Genomic DNA, 23,940 nt, shown 5'->3' with positions numbered 1-23,940 from the left:
AAGGTCCTGCCATATCTGGACGACTGGCTGGTTTGCGCGCCGTCCCGGGCCCAAGTGGCCCAGGATACGGCGCGCCTCTCATCCCATGTAGCCCGGTTGGGCTTAACAGTGAACGCCGGGAAGAGTTGCCTGGACCCTTCCCAACAGGTCACTTACCTCGGTCGCCATGAGGGCCTACTTGACACCTCGTCGTGTGGACGACATTTCCCACCATCTTCGCATCTTCAGACTGGGCAAGAGGGTGCCTTACATCCAGTTCCTCCGGCTCTTAGGCAGACTGACAGCTGCCTCAGCCGTTGTGCCCTTGGGCATGCTATCACTGCGCCCCATGCAGATGTGGCTGAACAACTTTCGCTTGGACGCCAAGCGGCACAGGCACAAGAGAGTCAGGGTGTCTCAGCGGTGCCTCCACTCTCTGTCCCGCTGGAGGGACAGGGCCTATCTTCTGATGGGTGTGCCTATGGGCGCCATCCCATCCCGCCGGGAGACGGTCACTGTGGATGCATGTCTCTCGGGGTGGGGTGCGGTGTGGCAGGGCAGGACTGTGCAGGGGCAGTGGTCTGCCCAGGAAGGTGCACACCATATCAATGTGCTGGAGCTGCGGGCTGTGTTGCTCGCACTCATGCACTTTTTACCCCAACTGGCGGGCAGGCATGTGCTCATTCGTTCGGACAACATGTCTGCCGTTGCCCAAATCAACCACCAGGGGGGCACCAGGTCCACACAGCTGCTCCGTGTTTCACAGAGCCTCTTGCCTTGGGCGCTCCCCCGCCTCGCCAGTCTGCAGGCAGTCTTTCTGCCAGGAGACCTGAATCAGGTCGCAGATTTCCTCTCACGGCGCAAGCCTCCACCGGGGGAGTGGAGGCTTCACCCAGAGGTGGTGGAGACAATTTGGAGCCTTTTCGGCAGGGCCGAGGTGGACCTCGTTGCCTCAGAAGAGTCGAGGCACTGCCCCCTCTGGTTCTCCTGGACGGAGGTGACCAGCCCGTTGGGTCAGGATGCCCTGGCGCACAACTGGCCGGACACTCTCCTGTATGCCTTCCCGCCGCTGCCTCTGATACTGCAGACGCTTCAGAAGGTCCTTACTCAGGGGCACAGGCTCCTTCTGGTCACCCCCCGCTGGCCGGGGAGAGTCTGGTTCCCACTGCTGCGCAGTCTCTGCTGCAGCCCACCTTGGCGTCTCCCCGACAGGAAGGACCTTCTGTCACAGCTCAAGGGTCAGATCTGGCGTGCCGACTCTCACCGCCTTCAGCTCTGGGTTTGGCCTCTGCAGGGCCCAACCCACTGTTGAGCGGCGTCACGGCATCAGTCAGGGAAACTATCCTGAATGCCAGAGCTCCATCCACTCGGGCACAGTATGAGTGCAAATGGAAGCTCTTCTCCCACTGGTGTGTGAGTAAGGCTGAGAATCCGGGGCATTGCTCCGTGGCCACCATTTTGGAGTTCCTGCAGTCCCTTCTGGAGAGTGGACGTTCTCACTCCACTTTGAAGGTGTATATGGCTGCGATCTCTGCCCGACATGTCGGAGTCGATGGCGCCACAGTGGGGCGCCACAGGTTGGTGTCCCTCTTTCTAAGAGGGGCTCTACGGCAGCGTCCCCCTAGCACCCCAAGGGCCCCGGCTTGGGACCTGCCCCTAGTGCTGAATGCCCTATCATCTCCGCCCATCGAGCCCCTGGCCCAGGTCGGGCTTAAGTGGCTGTCCCTGAAGGCAGCATTTCTGCTTGCCGTAACCTCAGGGAAGCGAGTCGGAGAGCTTCATGCCCTCTCCGTAAGCAGTACATGCCTGAGGTGGAACTCCGATGACTCGGGCGTTACCCTCTGGCCGAATGTGGCGTTCCTGCCCAAGGTGCTTCCACTAGCCCACTCCAATCGGCCTATCCAGCTGGCACGCTTTAACATTCCACAGGAGAGCGGCACACCTGAGTTGCTGTGCCCTGTGCGTGCCCTGAGGGCGTATATTGATGCTACAGCCGGTATACGGCAGTCAGAGCAGCTCTTCGTTTGCCATGGCGGCACTAAGAAGGGTCGTGCTCTCTCTAAGCAACGGCTGTCCCACTGGGTGGTTGATACCATCACACATGCCTATGGGGCCAGTGGCCGCCCCCTGCCATCAGGGGTGAGATGCCACTCTACAAGAAGCATCTCAACATCGTGGGCTGCCCTAAGAGGGGTGCCCCTGGAGACCATCTGTGCCGCGGCATCATGGGCGTCTTCTGGCACATTCTCCAGGTTCTACCGAGTCAATGTCGCCACTCCTCACCCTCTGGGTGTGGTCCTGTTGCCAAGCTCCGCTGCTTCCAGCTAGGTGAGTAAGTGCTTGGATTCTTCATGACATGGTTGGTATAGGTCATCCAGTGCTAAAGCACCGCCTCTGGCGGTCAGTAGGGACGAAATAGAACCATAGTTACGGCTGTAACTATGGTTCTATGAGTCCCGGATGACCGCCAGAGTATCCTGTCACTCAGAATTCTTGTGTGCTCGCGAGAAGATTCTGGGAACAGATCCACTGACGACACCGGCTGATATAGCCGGTGTCACGTGGGTCACAGGTGACTTTGTTGGTATTGGTACTCGAGCTGCGCATGCGCGCGATGGACACATCCAGTGCTAAAGCACCGCCTCTGGCGGTTATCCGGGGACTCATAGAACCGTAGTTACAGCCGTAACTATCGTTTCGTGTTAGAAATTTGAATTTCAGTTTGTAGTATATGAAATGTAATGGTACATTAATGGTCACCTTAACGTTTTTAGTTCACTGTTTGTTAGGTGATATTGATCCTCACTCCCATTTGACTCATCTGGTTCCAAAATAAATACACTGTCATCACCAAGATTAAGAAGAAAAATGACAAAGCAAAACATACAATATATGTTAACCTAACACTAACCCTAGAAACACAATTTACATATTTCTAAACTTTTCTGACCCACGACCCCATGTTTAGGGCGGAAGTTGAAATTAAAGTTGTCAAGTGTTTTATGAAGCAAAGCATTGATTTAAAGCATGGAGGCAGAGCAAATATATTACATAAGGGACAAGAACGTTCTCAAATAGCACATTTTTCAACCAAGATTTATTTAGAAACCTTTTTTTGAATGAGTCTTGAAGATAACAACAACTAGTATCCCTATAGGTTATACAAGCTCCCCATGGATCCCTCACCCCAAGGCCGAGCAACACTAGTTGTAGGAGCCATTTTGTGGGTGATGTTGGTGTGTCAGTTTATTTAAGTTATATGTATAGTGCAATATTATTTATGAACACTGGGTGGCGGGGTTTAGCTGCACCGGGTGTATATAAGGAGGTCATAGGTGACAGGAGAGGGGTGGACACAGTAGGAGAAGAGCATACCGATTCCACCAGCCCGGCAGATGCTCATAGAATCACTAGAACGCTAAATTAACCCTGGTATGTAAAGACGAATAAACATCATCATAAACCACAACTAAGGACCGGAAAATCATCTGTTTGTGTCTGCGTCTGGATCACTTTTCAACCCTTCTGTGAAAGTAACGGCAAAAATATATTCTTTCACACACACATACGGGTTTTGGGCCGAGGGCAACACCGTACTTCCGGTATCAACCATTTCACGCGAGGTGCATACAGAATATCATAGTCGATTGCCTTAATCAATATAGTCAACTCTAAAATACCACATATATGCATTGGCATGATAATATTATTGTGACAAGTGGGGTATTCACCTGGTGTTTCCAGAAGATAGACATAGATGCAGCCAAAATCGACCGAAGGCCACTTTTGAGGGTCGTAATTCCATACATTGTACATCCAACAACCCACACAGCTCTAGTTTACGCTGGTAACGACCTAGAGCACACCCCTCAAGTCCAGAGATGTAATCCGAAGACATGCAGCGATTTCTTCGGTCGTTAATTCAGAAAAAAAACCTAGTGCGCTCTGCCTGGCTACATAAGCTAACTGTTTATATTAGCATTCCCAGGATTTTTGCACCTCCAGAAAAATGGCGTCTTTATAAAAAAATATATGGCGCGCGTTGCATTGTGGGTAGCTGTGACGTCACTGTGTGTGAAAGAATAGGAAAAGGAAATTGCCATTACATTAAGTGGAATCGCACTTTTGAGTGAAACTGGACAATTGGATTCACTTCAAATTGGATTAAGGATCGTTTTCGGGGAAAACAAATAATTGGATTATTGCACCATCGATTTCTCATCACGGATCAGCTGCACACGGCACAATCAGCTGGAGATTGTTCCCACCTGCGAGGACCGAAGAGGCTGAGAGAGGACTGGGAAAGCGGCCGGGTATGTGCACCGTGCAGCGTGATAAGTAGATTGTAAAAGAGATATTAAGCTGTATTGGACAATGGCTTAGTAAATGGATGTGGTGCTGCAACATTGTCAGCTGTTTGAAACAGCGCGCTGTCAGCTAACGGACAATTCCTGAGAACGAAACTTAAAGGGACAGTGAACATTAATCATGTCTGTGACATCTGACGTCACGTCACAAGAAGGCGCTGTTGGGCTGCAATCTGTGAGAGAAAAAAGGATTATCACTCACACTGCCAAAGGATTGGAATTGTTTATTGCAAACTGCCAAAAAGCAAGAAACTTCAGTTACAAACAAGTAAAGAAGTTAATGGAAGTACTGAAAGAGCTTATGAGCTCAGAAGACAATGCAAAGGAAATACAGTTGAAACTGGTTGAATTTAAGAAGTTGTGTGATGAACTAAAAGAAAATCACAAATCATGAACTGACCTTCAACTGCCTGAAGAAGAAATGGGAAAGCAAAGGCAGTGGCTGCAAGAAAAGATGCATATATTTGATGGATTTATACAAGATGCAAATGTGTGGTTATCTGAGAGTGGACAGGCAATTAGACACTCTATTGTGGGAAGTGCAATAGAACAAAGTGTCAGCTCAGATGACATCGGACCTGATGACAGCATTTCAAATGCATCACACCCTCAGTCAAAATACAAACCTGGTTCATCACACGCATCATCTACCTCTTCTGCTCGAATTAAAGCCCAGGCAGAAAGGGCGGCTTTAATCGAAAGGGCGGCAGCACTGAACAGTCAACATGAGCTTGATGTAGAAGGGGAACAATTAAAACACCAGAAACAACAGTTGGAACAACAGGAAGAACAGGTGAAACGGAAAAAGGAACAACTGGATATACAAACTAAGCTGGCAGAAGCCAATGCCAGGCTAAACGTGCTCAGCATGGGATCAAGACACACCTCTAGAGCATCAGATGGGATGAGCTCTTACTACAGAAACCCTACAGCAAGATGTAACGTACAGGCCACTGAATTCTTGCCTCATCAAGCCCAAACCTCTATTCCCAGACAAAGTATACAGACACATGTGCAGGGACATGTTGACATCACACCACCTGTAATCAACAATGGTAATCAAGGTGACATCTATAACCTAATTCAGAGGCAAAATGACAACACTGCTATGCTGGCTCAACAACATCTCACTTCTACTTTACCTCCAAGAGACATTCCTGTTTATGACGGTGACCCATTGCAGTTTGAAGCTTTCATCCGTGCATTTGAAAGAGGAGTAGAGCGGAAAACTAATGATGAAAGTGACTGCCTGCATTACCTAGAGCAATACACTAGAGGACAACCACAGGACCTAGTGCGCAGCTGCCAACATCTGCCTCCAGCTCAAGGTTATCAGAGGGCAAAACAGCTGCTTAAAGAGCACTTTGGTAATGAACATAAGATCGCCACTGCATACATGAACAAAGCATTTACCTGGACAATGATCAAAGCCGAAGATGTGAAAGCACTGCAAGCCTTCTCTTTGTTCCTAAGAGGTTGTTGCAATGCAATGGAACATCTCACCTATATGGATGAAATGAATGTTGTTTCAAACATGAAACACATACTTCAGAAACTACCCTACAAATTCAGAGACAAGTGGAGGAATAGAGCATGTCAGCTACAGGAAGAGCGTGGGCATCGAGCTACATTTCCTGACCTTGTTAGCTTCATAGAGAGGCAAGTGAAGATACTGTCAGATCCTCTGTTTGGAAGCATCCAGGATGATAAACCAACTGCTCTATCAAAACTGTTATCTCTACCTTTTCAAAGGGAAAACCAAGCCTAAGGGGAAGTAGTTTTGCAACAATTATTACCTGCCCAAGAACACCAGTGCTAGAACATGTAACAACGAATGGAATGAAAATACCTCCATCAAGCCACAACTCCCTACATTTGTGTTTGTTCTGCAGAATAAGTGGTCACTCATTGGAGCAGTGTCCACACATCCTGAAGAAAACACACAGAGAAAAAATTGACTTTTTGAAAGGAAAAGGGGTGTGTTTTGGATGCCTAAAAATAGGACACATGAGCAAACACTGCCACAGTCGTTTGACATGTTATGTGTGCAATCAAAGTCATCCTGAAATACTCCACATTGAACAAAAAGGCAAAAGAGAGGAAGCAGAACACACAAAACAGAATGGGAAGCCAATGGAAAGTAATAGTGTCATCTCACCTCATACATGTGGTCACATTGGGGCCGGTGATGAAAACTCCATCTTCTCCATTGTACCAGTACAAGTAAAGAGCCACAAAGGGGACAAAGTGTTACAAACTTATGCATTTCTGGACCATGGAAGTTCATCCACCTTTTGCACAGAAAGTTTAATGAGGAGGCTAAACCTTACAGGACAAAGGACTAACATTCTCCTAAAGACAATGAATCAGAGAAAGATTGTGTCTAGTCATCATATCTCAGGTTTGGAAATATCGAGTCTGGACGAAAACAATTTCCTTCAACTATCCGATGTGTTTACACATAAAACCATGCCTGTTTCCAAGCACAATATTCCTCTACAAGAAGATCTGGAAAAATGGCCTTACTTAAAGGACATCAAAATTAATGAAATTGCTTCTGGCATTGACCTACTCATTGGGACAAATTCTCCTAAGGTATTGGAACCTTGGGAGCTGATCAATAGCCAAGGAGAAGGACCGTACGCTGTAAAGACCCTACTGGGGTGGGTCTTCTATGGTCCCCTAAAAGGAAGCAACGACAGCAGAGATGCTAATGGCCACCCTGTTGCTACTGTCAATCGGATATCCATGGTACACCTAGAGGAGCTATTGGTCAAACAATACAATCATGACTTCAATGAAAATACAAGTAAGGAAACAGAGGAAATGTCCAGAGAAGACAAACAATTCCTGAACATTATGAATCACTCTGCAAAAACCACAGATGGACACTACTGCCTAGACTTACCATTTAGACAAGAAAATCCTAGCATGCCAAATAACCGATGTGTCGCTGAGCAGCGTATCCAAGGCCTGAAACGCAAGTTTGGAAAAAATGAGAAATTTCACGATGAATACACTTCCTTTCTGACGGAAATGATCAACAACGATTATGCTGAAATGGTACCAGTAAACCAGCTAAAGCCAAGTGATAACAAGCGTTGGTATATACCTCACCATGGGGTATATCACTCGAAGAAAGGAACATTAAGGGTGGTCTTTGACTGTGGTGCTGTCTTCAAAGGAACATCACTTAACTGCCAACTGCTTCAGGGTCCACATCTAACAAACTCACTCATTGGAGTCCTTATCAGATTTAGACAAGAACCAGTTGCCTTAATGGCTGACATCAAAGCAATGTTTCATCAGGTTAAGGTGTCAAAGCCATTGACTATCTGCGATTCCTGTGGTGGCCCAACGGTGATGTGCAACGGGATCTTGCTGAATACCGGATGAAGGTACATCTTTTTGGAGCAGTATCATCACCCAGTTGTGCAAACTTCACATTGAGAAAGACTGCTGAGGACAACAAAGATAACTTTACAGCAGATGTGGTAGACACAGTTAAAAATAACTTCTACGTGGACGATTGCCTAAAATCCATGCCCTCTGAGTCAGAAGCAGTAAAAATGGTAGGAGAACTGATTGCTCTCTGTCGAAAGGGAGGATTTATGCTGTCAAAGTGGATCAGCAACAGCCGTGCAGTATTAGCATCCATTCCACAACAAAGCAGAACCAAAGAGACCAAGGACTTGGACTTGGATAGGGACAAGCTACCAATGGAAAGAGCACTGGGATTGCACTGGTGTGTTGAAACGGATGTGTTCAAGTTCAAAATTGCTGCACAAGAATGACCATATACAAGACGTGGCATCTTGTCTGTTGTCGGCTCTATATACGACCCCTTGGGATTTCTGGCACCATTCACCCTACCAGCCAAACTGATCATGCAGGAGCTTTGTAGGAAGAAACTTGGATGGGATGAAAACATACCACAAGCTTTAGTTCAACAATGGTCAGGATGGCTAGCAGACATCAATAAGATGGCAGAGTTTCAAGTGGACCGGTGCATGAAGCCAACAAGCTTTGGTCATGTCAGACATGCACAACTGCACCACTTTTCTGATGCTAGTGAAAGCGGCTACGGCACTGTTTCATATCTAAGACTGGAGAATGATAACAAAGAAGTGCATGTTTCATTCATAACAGGAAAATCCAGAGTGTCACCATTGAAACAAGTTACAATTCCCAGAATGGAACTTACAGCAGCAGTCCTGGCTGTCAAAATCGACACAATGCTGAAGAACGAATTACAGCTGCAACTGGACCAATCCGTCTTCTGGACTGATAGCACTACCGTGCTAAAATACATAAAAAACGAAAACAAACGCTTTCAAACATTTGTAGCAAACAGGATCTCTCTTATAAGGGATGCCACGGATGTATCACAATGGAGGTATATTGGAACAAAGGAAAATCCTGCAGATGAAGCCTCTAGAGGACTAAAGGCAGACCAATTCTTAAACTGTAGGAGATGGATCAAGGGACCTGAGTTTCTCTCCAAGCCAGACAGAGAATGGCCAAACTCTCATGTGGATTCAGATATCCCTGGCAATGATCCAGAAATCAAGCAGGACATCACAATGAACGTCATTGTCAAAGATTCATTGAGCCCCACAAACTCTCTGATAAACCACTTCTCATCATGGAGAAAACTGAAGACTGCTGTAGCCTGGCTTCTTAAAGTAAAAATGACACTCTTGAAGCTGAGACATAAAGAACAGCAAAGACCGATGACCCTTAAAATAAGGGAGAAGAAGAAAATAAACTACAAATTATTTAAGAATTACATGCTAACACATACACACCTTTTGTATAGCTCCTTTATTATTTATTGGTAATTGTCTTTTTTCTCATACTAAAGCCAATTAGGGGCCGGTGTGTAGGAGCCATTTTGTGGGTGATGTTGGTGTGTCAGTTTATTTAAGTTATATGTATAGTGCAATATTATTTATGAACACTGGGTGGCGGGGTTTAGCTGCACCGGGTGTATATAAGGAGGTCATAGGTGACAGGAGAGGGGTGGACACAGTAGGAGAAGAGCATACCGATTCCACCAGCCCGGCAGATGCTCATAGAATCACTAGAACGCTAAATTAACCCTGGTATGTAAAGACGAATAAACATCATCATAAACCACAACTAAGGACCGGAAAATCATCTGTTTGTGTCTGCGTCTGGATCACTTTTCAACCCTTCTGTGAAAGTAACGGCAAAAATATATAGGACATAGGAAAAGGAAATTGCCATTACACTAGTTACACAACATCAAACACAGGCACAGAGTCCAAGGTTTAGAGGGTGTGAGAATTGTACCTGCCTTCGTGTTTGAAGGCGTGAGACCCTACGTAGTACAAACAGCTGACTGAGCAGCCCCCGAGGTCCCATACTTGATATAAAAAGAGGCACTGATGTAAGACCGAGAGCTTCTCTGTGACTTACAGGATGAATACCCTACAGGTTATTTTTCTCTTGGCTGCAGGCCTCTCTGTCAGTGAGTACAACTCTACAAAAGTTGTTCCTCTTGGTGGTTGTGAACAGATAGAGCTTGTTGTTGAGTAAAACTGTGTCTTTTTGTTGCGTTTTAGCCCACTCACTGGACTACAGGGCTCTGACTCAGTTCAGGAGGATGATCCTGTGTGTGATGCCTGATAGCTGGCCTTTTTCCGACTATGCTGACTACGGCTGCTTCTGTGGAAAGGGAGGCTCCGGCACACCTGTGGATGATGTGGATAGGTCACGATTCACTCTGCGTTATACTCAAGAGATTGAAAAAACTACGTTGTCCAGTCTGTTTAATATTCAACTTGACCCATAGGTGCTGCCAAGTGCACGATCTGTGTTACAACGAAGCAATGCAACACCCTGAGTGCTGGTTCATCATCAATAACCCGTACACCCAGTTCTACAGCTACAGCTGCGACGAGCCAAACAATAAGGTCTCCTGCGGCAGTGAGTACACCAAAACAACAGGACCAAAATTACTCTCTGGTACTTTAACTTTATAGGACTGTTTGTCTGCCTTGTGGTACTCAGAATGCTCTCTGTTTCATTATCCTTAGGCGACAACAACGCTTGTGAGATGTTCATCTGCGAGTGCGACAGGAAGGCCGCAGAGTGTTTTGGCGTATCGCCTTGGAACCCTGAGCATGAGCACCTGCCCAGCGACCGCTGTCACTGAACAGAAAAAGTGATCCATTCGTTAATTTGTTGATTTCTTACTATAAATATTCACCTTATACATTTTCACGTAAAGTATATGGTGACGTATACCAATCCATTTATCCCAACCTGTGCTGATTACTGTAATTGTGTATGTAATTGTAAGGATATCCTGAAAATAAAGACACATTCATCTGGATCTCATTATAACATCACATGGTATTTAGGGCTCTATAGTCTACCTTTGGTTTTCAGCATTAAAACAGCAGTACAGTACAGTACAGCATAGACTCAGAACATTTGACATCTTTCTGTAAAAGTCCCAAAATGTTATATTGGCTTGTATATATATAACAAAATAGCATTTTTTTAAAATAGTTTTTTCACCCAATAAGCTTTTTCATTTTTTTAAGAATTCATATTTAGATACTTCAATGCCTTGTAAACTTTGATTATCTTGAACATAAGACATTGCTGTATTTTCAGATAGCATGTAGAAAGATTCTTTCCTCCAACTACTTGAGGGAACGGTTTTCTCCAAAAATATCAACAAATATACCAAAAATAATTTTTTGTTCAAAGCAGCTTTTTGCCAATAAGTTGAACATTAAAATCAAGTTGTTGCCACTTAAAGCGTTTATTTGAAATATGCCTGGCAATAAAGTACTAAAACACCATGTGGTGCTTGAGTTTATTGCTAGAGTGAGTAGGGATTGGATCATAACGCAGTTGCCGATATAAAGTTAAAATGGCGATACAAATAAACGACAAACAATTTCAGTAGGTGTATCGCCGAGAGTCCTCTGCAAACTAATGCTCAGGTAAAAACTTCTCAACACACAGGCCTGCCTCAATTTTGTTGCGGAGTCAACCTTTTACTTCCTGTTACCTGATGATTGTGGCCAATCAGGGAAGACCTCTGGAATTAGTGACACAGGTGGCATCAATCAGTCGTCGTTTGGTTATAATTTGAAGTCGATTATGCTTGGCCTCTCAAAAATACATCCATATTGTTAGTAAAGTTTATTAAAAAAAAAGAACATTCCCTCATTTTGGAATGGTTAACATTTTAGCAGAATAAATACCTATAAAATAAATTTGTAAGGGAAAGTGTGGTCTTTCTTTTTAAATATTCATACCAACGTTAATTCAAGAAGAGTCCATTAATTGAGTGGGGAAAATATGCTCCATCAAAGACAGTTAAAATATTCAAATGCTTTATTGTCTTATTTACTCAGCTTCAGAGTAGTTTGGCAATACAAAGCTTAAGTCCCAGGCTCCTCCGACAGTCCAACATACAATTTACTTAAGACATCAAAAGAAAAAAATAGTGCAAGTGGCACAATGGTGCAAGTGAAATGCAGCGACAAAAACATTAAGTAATATTAAATAAGATGTAAAAATAAATACTTTAAAGTTGAATAAATGACTATACTAATATACAGTATAAATATGTGGACTATAAACAGAAGTATGTTCTACAAGCAAAACAAAAGTATATATTCTTATAACTCATACTAAATACAGTCCCACATTTAAAGTTACATTGTGATAGTGGCTCATAAATAAAAATAGAAGACTACCTGATGTGAATTCACAGATGTGCGGGGACACTTTCTCCTGCCTCTGTAAAGTACATGTACTTCTGAACACTCTGATCCCAGTGCTCATCATATCATCAGCGTTCATATCACCAACACGTTTAACTCTGGGATTTTCCACGTCTCTGTACATATGTCAACTTGCAGACCGGTCCCATGATTATCTCTATAATGGACATTAGGGTACATGCTGCTTGCTGTGTAAAATAAGACATTCAGTGACATAATAATTGTAAGGGAAACTTATGTGTAGCAGCAATGCAGTGGGAGTCACCGACTCAGGAAACATACTAAACTAACATAGAATCATAACACCTCTATCAGCTGGAACAGGGAGACAGAACACTGAGAGCACAGCAGCCAAGGTTACGAGGTGCGTGTGCTCAGTCAGGACAGTTTGAACAGATAAACTGGGTCAAAGTTATGGGCCTTGGAAAATATTCCCCAACAATAATGTTAACACATGTTTGAACAGGATTCCTCAACATTTCCTGACCTATGACCCCATGTTTAAGCTACAACCAGCTTAGAGTGGTTATGTGAATTTAAGCATTGTAAACATTTATATTTTCCAGAGAATTAAAGCAGATCATATACCAAATTTCAGACAGCTAAAACCTTAAAGGTGGGGTAGGTAATTTTGGAGAAACCAGCTCGAGTGCGCTAGAATTTGAAAATACACAGCCGGAAAAAATCTGCCACTTCCTTCCAGAGCCCCTCCTCCAACACGAACGCGCACATGACCAATGAGGGCACGAGATAAGTTTGTGCCCAGATGGAAGGCTGACAGGCAGGTAGGCCATCCAGTTATTTTAACCGGGCCGGCTCAGATGATTGGTCGTGCTTTTTACAGTACTACGGCTTCCATAGATGACATTTTTGTATGGATATTTTGTCAAAGCACAAGATATTCATTGCTATCAGGATGTTAAGAGCATTCCATGGAATATAACAAACAGTGTATCTCGAGCCGGTTTCTCAAACTTACCTACCCCACCTTTAACTAATGATATTAACTTTGAATGCTAGTTTTTTTAAGTATTAAAATCTAATAATGAAAACTGTATTTAAATACTTAAAAGTAGAAGTACCCAATGCAGAGAAATGGCCCCTGTGAATAAACATCATTACTAATAAATGCATGTCTATAAGGGATTTTATATTTGATTTGGCATTGTTTGAGGCTGGGCTCATTTTAACAATGCATTTCCACTCATTTTGCACAAAGAACTGCAACCAATGTTAACCTGAATTAAGGCTTAGTCTGTAGATTTCAATGTTTATCAAATGTACAATAGTGAGACATTATATCATAATTAGCTACAGACCAAAGTTACAATGCATATGTATGTCTGCTTGCTTAAAGACCTACTATGTTTGCAGAAAAAATTGTTGGTTTTGCATACAGAAGAATTATCAAAATATTTGTTCAATAAATGTATTGTCAATCAGTTAATCTGCTTATTGTTTCAGCTGTTCATTTTATTAGGTTTTATACAGTGGCATGAGAGGAGAATACTAAAGTTAATGACAACCTCCAATCCTTACATTCCTTTATATTGTGCTGTACCAGTCACATCCTACCAATGACTCATCATGTAGAGACACAAATACCTTTTATAAAACATAGCCCTCACGAGAAGCTGTTGATATATTTCAAGCCTTTAAAACATAACTAAAACTCCTATTTCCATATCTACTGTTCAGCCCTGCACATGGATCCATAAGCCCATGCTGAGGAACTCTAGTATAGACAAATCACCAACAAACCAAACATGGCTCAGGGTTCAATAAGTGTGAGAATTGTGCATGCTTTAACATATGCTGTTGGAATCCTAGAGTCCATACATTGACAATCCCTACACCGAATTATACAGCTACAGCTGTGACAACAAGGTCTCCTGCGGCAGTGAGTACACCCAAACAATGTGAATTATCTTCTCACAAGATCTTTTTAAATAGTACATTTACTATTAAACCTGCAGAAATATGACTTCCCCCACCAATTGTATCACTATACTATTGTATTGGGTAATTCTAACAGGGGTCAAATATTTAGATGTCAATGAGAATACATTTTTTTAATTCAATACTTTTTTAATTAAAGGATTTTTTTGTTGGCTTTTTGATCATCTTTTCTACGAATGTGAGATGTTCATCTGTGAGTGCGACAGGAAGGCCGCAGAGTGTTTTGGCAGAACCCCCTGGCTCCCGAAGAACAAGCACCTACCTAGCGATCGTTGTCAGTGACAACAAACAACTGGAAAATCAGGAATTCATGCTTCATCATGAAATATCAAAATGTCAGTTTTCACAGGTCACAGATCAACTTGCTGAGGAGACTTGGCTGATTAGAAAATGATGAATATAACATTTATGCATTCACAGATGCATGTATATTGATTTCTGTATACATTTGACTTTAGTTACTTATAGACATCCATCATTACCTCAATATACTGAAATGCTGTTGTTTGTTTCTTAAATGTGAAGTTATCCTCTAATAAACACAGTTTGAGCTGCATCTCTTATTTTAAATGCTGTTTACTGATGGCCACTTATAAAAAGGGCTCTAATCAAGAGTCACCCTCTGGGTCTGAAAAGTGAAACCAAAGGGAAAGTGCCCTAAACCTGTATTCTCTCTCAAAGCCAGCAGGGGGCAACTTCTCTAGATCAGTAGTCTGATTTTATAGAAGTCTATGAGGAAATTACCCTAATTGGTATGACCTCAGTAAACTTGTTAACAATCGCTTGTTGAAAGCCTCTTAACTGATGTTCATTGTATAAAGGATGGTGCCATTGAGAGTACAATAGACAATAAAGCAATAAATGCTTTTAGGGTTCGGCAGCCTTGTGTTTGACAGGTCGTTACCATGGTGCTGTCCAGTTTGGGTGCTCTCCGTGGTTTCGTGTTAGACATTTGAATTTCAGTTTGTGCTCTGATTGGTCAGCTCACCCACTCTGTTCTGATTAGTCAACCACCGTTACAGCTGAACATCAGTGTTTATGTTTTACAATGGCAGTTGTTAGCAACTAGAAAATGACACCAATAATGACAAACAGATGAGAATGCTGCGTGGGGTCTGGGTGCCGTGTTGGCGGTACGTTGCGGGGCTCGCTGGTCCGCCCTGTGGGGCTCGAGGAGTGGACAGTGTGAGGTGGATTACTGGTGTTGTTTCCTGGTTGCTGCGTCACACTGTCCGCTCCGGGGGCCTTGCAGGACGGACTAATGAGCTCCGTAATGTCCCGCTAACGATGGCACTTAGTCTATATCCAGCATCCAGGGAAACACAGCGGGAAATCCACCTCACACTGTCCGCTCCGGGAGCCTCGCGGGGCTGAGCTGCTCGGGAGTCCGCCCTGGCAGAGGGTGTGCCTATTGTTCTATAGCTGTGTGACAATTGGTCCAGACTTAATGATGTCAATAGGCCCCGGAAGAAAATCTACAACGAGGCGTTCTGGGGCAGCAGAGACACGTCTTTTCTGTGTTAGAGTTTTACTCGCTAAAGGGTGTAATTTGAGGGTTTGTGACTTTGCAGACCTTTTACATGCAGACGAAGCTACATAACACACAAGGGGACGGGAAATAACCAGAAAAGCATATGATGGGACCTTTAACCCTAACCCTAGAAACACAATTTACAGGTTTCTAAACTTTTTCCGACCCACAACCCCATGTTTAGGGCAGACCATTGAAATTATAGTTGTCAAGTGTGTTATGAAGCTAAACATTGCATTTAGAGCATGGAAGCAGAGCAAATGTATTACATAAGCGACAAAAACGTTCTCACAGAGCACCTATTTTAACCAAGATTTATTTAGAAACTTTTCTTTGGATGAGTCTTGAAGATAGTACTAGTATCTAGTATCCCTAATGGTTATACAAGCTCCCCATGGATCCCTCACCCCAAGGCCGAGCAACTCTAGTTACACAACATCAAACACAGGCACAGAGTCCAAGGTTTAGAGGGTGTGAGAATTGTACCTGCCTTTGTGTTTGAAGGCATGAGACCCTGCGTAGTACAAACAGCTGACAGAGCAGCCCCCGAGGTCCCATACTTGATATAAAAAGAGGCACTGATGTAAGACCGAGAGCTTCTCTGTGACTTACAGGATGAATACCCTACAGGTTATTTTTCTCTTGGCTGCAGGCCTCTCTGTCAGTGAGTACAACTCCACAAAAGTTGTTCATCTTGGTGGTTGTGAACAGATAGAGCTTGTTGTTGAGTAAAACTGTGTCTTTTTGTTGCGTTTTAGCCCACTCACTGGACTACAGGGCTCTGACTCAGTTCAGGAGGATGATCCTGTGTGTGATGCCTGATAGCTGGCCTTTTTTCGACTACGCTGACTACGGCTGCTTCTGTGGAAAGGGAGGCTCCGGCACACCTGTGGATGATGTGGATAGGTCACGATTCACTCTGCGTTATACTCAAGACATTGAAAAAACTACGTTGTCCAGTCTGTTTAATATTCAACTTGACCCATAGGTGCTGCCAAGTGCACGATCTGTGTTACAGCGGAGCAATGCAACACCCTGAGTGCTGGTTCATCATCAATAACCCGTACACCCAGTTCTACAGCTACAGCTGCGACGAGCCAAACAATAAGGTCTCCTGCGACAGTGAGTACACCAAAACAACAGGACCAAAATGACTCTCTGGTACTTTAACTTTATAGGACTGTTTGTCTGCCTTGTGGTACTCAGAATGCTCTCTGTTTCATTATCCTTAGGTGACAACAACGCTTGTGAGATGTTCATCTGCGAGTGCGACAGGAAGGCCGCAGAGTGTTTTGGCGTATCGCCTTGGAACCCTGAGCATGAGCACCTGCCCAGCGACCGCTGTCACTGAACAGTAACAGTAATTGTGTATGTAATTGTAAGGATATCCTGAAAATAAAGACACATTCATCTGGATCTCATTATAACATCACATGGTATTTAGAGCACTATAGTCTACCTTTGGTTTTCAGCATTAAAACAGCAGTACAGCATAGACATTTGACATCTTTCTGTAAAAGTCCCAAAATGTTATATTGGCTTGTATATATAAAAAAACCAGCATTTTTTTAAATCGTTTTTTCACCCAATAAGCTTTTTCATTTTTTTAAGAATTCATATTTAGATACTTCAATGCCTTGTAAACTTTGCTGCATTTTCAGATAGCATGTAGAAAGATTCTTTCCTCCAACTACTTGAGGGAACGGTTTCTCCAAAAATATCAACAAATGTACCAACAAATATTTTATATAGGTTTGTAGAAGGGCTGGCACAATGTTATTAACCACATATAAGTTATTTCATATCATATAACATGTTTTCCGGCCTAATTTGTGAAATGAACAAAGCAGTTTTGCAGTGAACCTTTTTATATATTGACTAAGTTTATATGCACAGAATACATAAAGGTTGCAGAAGCTTTCGAGTAGGATCCAGTTTGTTAATCACATTCAGATCTGGATGCTATTTTGTTTCAACAAAATATTTAGATCACCTTTGTAATTTTGAATCAATATATGTTTATTATTGTTATCAATTTAAGTAATGTAATGTTTCACCTCAAAATATAATTTCATCATAAAAAGGTTCCATTTGTTCCATTGAAGGACAGTGAATCATCATATTGAGTTTTGGCCCAGCCCTACTTTACAGTATGCAAATCAACCATGCAATGGCTGCCATTGTACAGTTAGGGAGGCTCTCTTTTAATCATGTACTAATCCTGCCAGGAGCTACAATTTGTGGCAATAATTCAAGCCATGTTGGCTAACAAAACAATCAATTTCAACTGCGTGTACACTTGTAATTACTGTAATTATTTCCATAATGTGTCCTTCGTTGCTTCACACAACTGATGTTTACAGGTGGATTCAGTCTCTGCAGCTTAGTGTCTTATTTGGAGCTAGCCACCACTGTGTGCTCGTACTTTTAGCCCCCTCTTTGTGTTCACAGCTGTGGCTGCAGCACACTGGATCGGTCTGCAGGCTATTGTGCAGACAGCACTCAGCAACAGCACTGTGAGCACCAGCAGCTGGAAGCTGGGAGCTGGCTGTTGGCCGCACGCCAGCTGTGGCTGCTGCTGGAAACAAGATAAAAACCAGAGAAACGACAAGTGCGGAGACAAATAGTTATTGCCCACGAAAGGGTTTTTCCCCCTTGTGTGTTTATATATGTGTGATTATATGTACATTGCTGTTGTTATGATTGGTAACACTATGATGCCAAAAATGTGTTTAGGGGGAGGATGAGTGAACTGATAACCCTTATTCAGCAAGGTATAACTTCTTTAAAATTGATTTACTTTACTTTATTATTTTACTTACTTCTGAAATCCTCCTCCTGCTGCCTTGATATTATTCCAACAGGATTTTTCAAAGATGTTTTGCCTTGCATGGCCTCAGATCTACTTCATATAGTAAACAAATCTCTTCACTCAGGTATTTTTCCACAGGCCCTGAAAACTGCAGTCATTAAACCGCTCTTAAAAAAGAATAATCTAGATGCTTCAGTAATGAACAATTACAGGCCCATATCAAACCTCCCATTTCTAGGCAAAATCATTGAAAAAGTTGTTTTTCAACAGTTGAGTAACTTCTTGCATTTAAATAACTGTTTCGATGTGTTCCAGTCAGGCTTTCGTCCAAACCACAGCACTGAGACTGCTCTTGTAAAGGTCTTTAATGACATCCACTTCAACACAGACAGTGGCAGAACTTCAGTGTTAGTATTATTAGATCTCAGTGCTGCGTTTGACACTGTTGACCACAGCATATTACTAGACCGACTGGAGAACTGGGTGGGACTTTCGGAAACAGTTCTAAATTGGTTTGAATCCTACTTAAAGGACAGAAACAACTTTGTTTCTATAGGTAAATACACATCTGAGTTGACAAATATGACATGTGGGGTTCCTCAAGGCTCCATCTTGGGGCCTCTTCTCTTTAACATCTACATGCTACCACTGGCTCAGATAATGAAAAACAACAAAATAAGTTACCATAGCTATGCAGATGACACACAAATTTACGTAACAATTTCACCAGGAGACTATGCTCCAATTCAAACACTGAGTAAGTGAATTGAACAAATCAATGACTGGATATGTTAGAACTTTCTCCAATTAAACAAAGATAAAACTGAGGTAATGGTTTTTGGAGCCAAGGCAGAACGTATAACAGTTAGCGCTGAGCTTCAGTGTGCAATGTTCAAAACAACAGATAAAGCCAGAAATCTAGGTGTAGTCATGGACTCTGACCTGAGTTTCAACAGTCACATTAAAACAGTTACTAAATCAGCCTACTATCACCTAAAGAACATATCTAGGATTAAAAGACTAATGTCACAGCAGGATTTGGAAAAACTTGTCCATGCTTTTATCTTCAGTAGACTCGACTACTGCAATGGTGTCTTCACAGGTCTCACTAAAAAATCTATTAGGAAGCTGCAGCTGATTCAGAACGCCAGTGCTCGAGTCCTCACTAACACTAAGAAAGTGGATCACATCACTCCTGTTCTGAAGTCTTTACACTGGCTTCCTGTGTGTCAAAGAATAGATTTCAAAATACTGCTGCTGGTTTATAAAGCACTGAATGGTTTAGGCCCAAAATACATTTCTGACCTCCTGCTAAATGATGAACCATCCAGATCTCTCAGGTCTTCAGGGACTGGTCAGCTTTCTGTCCCCAGAGTCAGAACTAAACATGGTAAAGCAGCGTTCAGTTATTATGCTCCAAATATCTGGAACAAACTCCCAGAAACCTGCAGGTCCACTGCAACTCTTACTACTTTTAAATCCAGGCTGAAGACTTTTCTTTTTGTCGCTGCTTTTAATTGAACTATTCATATCTTAAACTGCACTGTAACTTTTATCCATGTATTTTTTCTTTTAATGTTTATTTTATTAGCTTTTCTTTTTAATGACTGATTTTAAAAATGCCATTTTCTTAATGTCTTTCATTTTTTGTAATGCACTTTGAATTGCCTTGTGTTGAAAAGTGCTATATAAATAAACTTGCCTTGCCTTGCCTTACTTTTTAGATATTGTTAAGAGTGCATTTGTTACTTTGTTACAGTTCATACGTACACATATTAGACATAGTTGCATAGTTATTTTGCATCCACAATAGATCAAATAAATCATCAAACATTCTTGCAGTAGTATAAAAAAGCCACTTTGCTTTAACTTTTGCTCCAGATGATTTTATGATTTAAGATTTATGATTGTGATGCCTACTTTTGTCAAATTCCTCGTGCGTGTAAACCTACCTGGTAATAAACCTGTTTCTGATTCAGATTTCTGATTATTTTGTTATTGTTTGTAACTTTTTCTCATGTGTTAATTAAGATCTTGATCTTGATGTGGCTTTATTGACATAAAAAAGTAAAGCATAATTGGTTTGGTTAATTTGTTTTTCAGTTTTTTAAAAACGATTTTTTTTTTACATGTGCTTCCATTTATGGTGCATCAACTTTAGTTCACAAAGGGCGGTCCAGGGCGGACTCCCTGGAGAGTAGGTTGTGGACAAAGAAACAAGTTTAACAGAAACATGACTAAGACAGAAAGGAACAGAAAAAGCGGACAGACCAACTTTCTCAGTGTCTAACAATGATGACTCCACCCTTGGGCGTGTAAACACAGGCCCACGCTTTTTTTCTGCCATGGATATTCAATATTTGCCATACCAATCAAAAACAGTTTGAGAGTAACAGTTCCCAGCATGTTATTCTAGCTCTCACAACAGATAAGGGAGTGTCTAAAACAGAATGTTATATGCAAATCATGTAGCACATGAAAAGACGCATCAGACATTTGAGCTTGAGCCAAGAGAAACAAAGTTTGCCGGGATATAGTGTAGTTCATTTTCTACTTTCGCTCCATGGCCTTTAAAATCACGGACTGAATGTGTTCATGCAAGACTGCAAAACATAACATTGTAAACTATAAGCTGTATTTCTAAAAGGCCATGTGTTTGATGATTAGGATGTAACCTCTGCACAAGGAAGAGAAGAGAAAGAAAGGTTTCTTTACAAAAATAGATTTATTCAGAACAATATTGCATGTATACTTCACATTTCAACAGGGTAGTTGATCTCACAGAAATGACCACAACCTCTTGACACAACTCATTGTTGCTGGCACGTCATTTCAACCCGTGCCCCCGCCACAGTTACTGAAAATGCAAATGGAAGATATTTAGGATCTTATTTCATGGTGAACACAAGAAATCCCAGGTACGATATGGGTAAAGTTGGGTAGGATGAGTCAAACAAGGGACTTTTAATCAGGGAACTGCTGTTTGTTTCACGTCTAGAACCAAAAGTCAAACATACATTTCATGTCATTCATAGAACAAAGATATTTATTTTATAATTTATATTATTATCCTTTGTCCCTTCATCCGGTTCTGTGGTGTTAAGAGGTTGTGGTCATTTCAAGTAATTATTTGTGATCAACTGCTTGGCTTTAGACCAACCAACGCTGGAGATTTTAGAAAGTCCATGTATGCTTAAAAAATGTAACTCTAAATAAATATGAAATAGTGACATTATTTACATGTTGTCAAAGTTCTGTTGAGGGGTTGGGCTGATCTCACTGCCTGGCTGAACCCTTTGCTCTCCACTATCTGACTCTGCCTGATAAACCCCTCTGAAGAGACTGTGAATCTAAATAGTTCTGGATGTCGATGGTCTTCCTCTGTGAATCAGTAAAGTTCTGATTACTGAGGGTCGTGTGCATAGGCCGATATTGTGAAAGTGTGGTGTAACCACGGAAAGCATCCTCTTGGTGACCATTGGATCCATCCGTTTCCACGAACACCCTGTAGTTCTGTCCCTGGTTATTATCCCAGTGTATTGTTGCGCCAGGTCCAGCCTTGAAGTACACAAAAAACTCAGCTCTCTCCTTCAGATCTATGTTCTTTGGCAAGCTTAGGTCAAAGGTGAACAAATTCAAATCAGAACCCCCATAGCGCTGCTGCTGCAGGAACTTGCAAGGGATGTCATGGTGGCTTCGCCAAGAGTCAAAGGTCACCCTTACTTGTACAGCCTCATCAATGCCGACATGGGAGACGAGCACTTTGCCGCTCAAGGAGTTCTCTGAGATGTTGCAGCTCTCCAACTGCACACGCATGCCTCGTGTGAGGAAGGCTTTGTGGTCGAACGCTGGCTGAGGGAAACACAGGCGCAACTTGCAGCGCTGCAGATTGTTTGATGGCGACTGTTGGCCTTGCAGTCTAGCGAAGGTGGGCTTTATCAGCACTTCTGAGGAAAGGGAAGATGGCTCAGAGATAAATAGACGTACAGCAGTGAGAGCCAATCCAATGGCATCTGCGAAGACCACGCGCTTCTTGTTCATATAGCCGCTGACCCTGCGGAAGCAGCTCCGAGGCTCTGAGGACAGAGGAGAGGGGTGCTGCGAGGAGGATGCATGGAAGGGGGAAGAGGAACAAGGTGAGTTAAGGCCGCTCCGTGGAAGAGAGTTGGCCGGCTGATAACGGTGCTGTGCGGGATTCAGAGGAGTCTTGGACAGCAGCTGATAAATATGTTGGCGATGGCCGAGGGTCAGACATGCGGCAAGGTCTGCTGGCATCGCAGGGGGCTGGGTATGACTCCCAAAAGCATGGAGAGCTCTGAAGAAGAAGACATGATGAGGTTAGTATAAGACTTATAGTCAGAAGTACTCAGATCTAGTACTTAATTAAAATAAGTTATACTACACTTAAGCGAATGAAAGCACGGGAGCTTACCTTGCACACTTCATCTTCAAAGGACTGAATGTGTTACGCTGTGGTGTAGTTTGTTGTCGTTGCCAAATGGCTGTGGATAATTCAAGATTATCTGTAAAAGGAAAATAATATTTAATGAGTAAGTTAATATGATCTCTGAATTGAACACAAATATATTAAAATACAGATGTCAAGGTGATGTTTCAATGCAAAGTATACTTACAGGCTGGAAGCTACCTTTGGTTTAATCCGATCAGTGAAAGAAAGAAGGATTGTGATTCTGATCTGTCTCTGTTCTCTCCGGAGCTTATCTAAGGAGTTTAGAAATGGGGCTGAACCTTTTGTGAAATATGTGGATAGAGTTCAGCCAATCAGGTAAAGCTCCTTCGTTTATGTCCAGCCCCCAAGGAAAATGTGCATGCAGACTTGAAGATTTCCGTTCATGGAGCACTGCTTTCATGATGATCAGGAAGTACTGAATGTTTTATTCACAACAAACTCAGAGCCCTTAATAAAGTTGAACACAAACACAAATTGTGCAAACATTTCAGACATGCTTTTTTCATTTTTATGATTTGTATTGACATGTATATATTTCTGGTACACACATGCCCCACATGTATGTACCACACATACAAGTCAATACGAATCATGCATTATGACAGATTGTTATTCTGATTAACGTCACTTTTTAAATCGAATGAGAGCATTTGAGTAAAAGCAATATGCAATGCAATACAGAAATGCTTAACAAACTGGCATGACAAGTCAGAAAATGTAATACATGTATTCCCTGAAAGGTCAAATGACTGCTTTAACACATTAATGAAGGCATATGAAAAATGCTTAAAATAGCAGAAAACTTTAACCTATTAATCCAGTATGATCAAACAATTGCCAACACAGCTTTTCAAGTTGCTTATTAAATACTGCATTGTAATGGTCATTACAATGCAGTATTACAAAGCAAAGTTGCACATGGCACTATAGAACAAACAGGCCTTGTGATATATTTCAAAATGATGGACTTTATTTTTGTGGTATTGCTATTGTTCTAGGAATCATTTGTATTGCCCCGGTCCGTAGACAGGCTAGTGGTTGAAGCGGTG

The 23,940-nt window shown here is 42.5% G+C and overlaps 3 protein-coding genes across 3 annotated transcripts; 2 read left to right on the top strand and 1 right to left on the bottom strand.

Moving 5' to 3' along the window:
- The first annotated feature begins 9,567 nt into the window (after window positions 1–9,567).
- Window positions 9,568–10,527, top strand: LOC117554926 (phospholipase A2-like). The gene is made up of 4 exons (XM_034229522.1): window positions 9,568–9,840; window positions 9,935–10,082; window positions 10,165–10,298; window positions 10,409–10,527. The coding sequence occupies exons 1-4, from the start codon at window positions 9,792–9,794 to the stop codon at window positions 10,525–10,527; spliced, it is 450 nt and encodes a 149-aa protein (XP_034085413.1). The 5' UTR covers window positions 9,568–9,791.
- A 5,663-nt stretch (window positions 10,528–16,190) lies between these two features.
- On the top strand, window positions 16,191–17,029 carry LOC117554923 (phospholipase A2-like). The gene is made up of 4 exons (XM_034229519.1): window positions 16,191–16,272; window positions 16,367–16,514; window positions 16,597–16,730; window positions 16,841–17,029. The coding sequence occupies exons 1-4, from the start codon at window positions 16,224–16,226 to the stop codon at window positions 16,957–16,959; spliced, it is 450 nt and encodes a 149-aa protein (XP_034085410.1). The 5' UTR covers window positions 16,191–16,223; the 3' UTR covers window positions 16,960–17,029.
- Window positions 17,030–21,126: 4,097 nt separating this feature from the next.
- Window positions 21,127–23,131, bottom strand: si:dkey-242g16.2 (uncharacterized protein LOC336380 homolog). Its single transcript, XM_034229520.1, has 3 exons — window positions 23,055–23,131; window positions 22,853–22,943; window positions 21,127–22,735 (listed from the first exon to the last, which is right to left on the bottom strand). Exons 2-3 carry the CDS (start codon window positions 22,864–22,866, stop codon window positions 21,727–21,729), a joined length of 1,023 nt encoding a protein of 340 aa, XP_034085411.1. The 5' UTR covers window positions 22,867–22,943; window positions 23,055–23,131; the 3' UTR covers window positions 21,127–21,726.
- Window positions 23,132–23,940: the final 809 nt, after the last annotated feature.

Source organism: Gymnodraco acuticeps, unplaced genomic scaffold, assembly GCF_902827175.1.
Source record: "Gymnodraco acuticeps unplaced genomic scaffold, fGymAcu1.1, whole genome shotgun sequence".
NCBI classification, from domain to species: domain Eukaryota; kingdom Metazoa; phylum Chordata; class Actinopteri; order Perciformes; family Bathydraconidae; genus Gymnodraco; species Gymnodraco acuticeps.
This window is presented reverse-complemented; position numbering and strand designations above follow the sequence as displayed.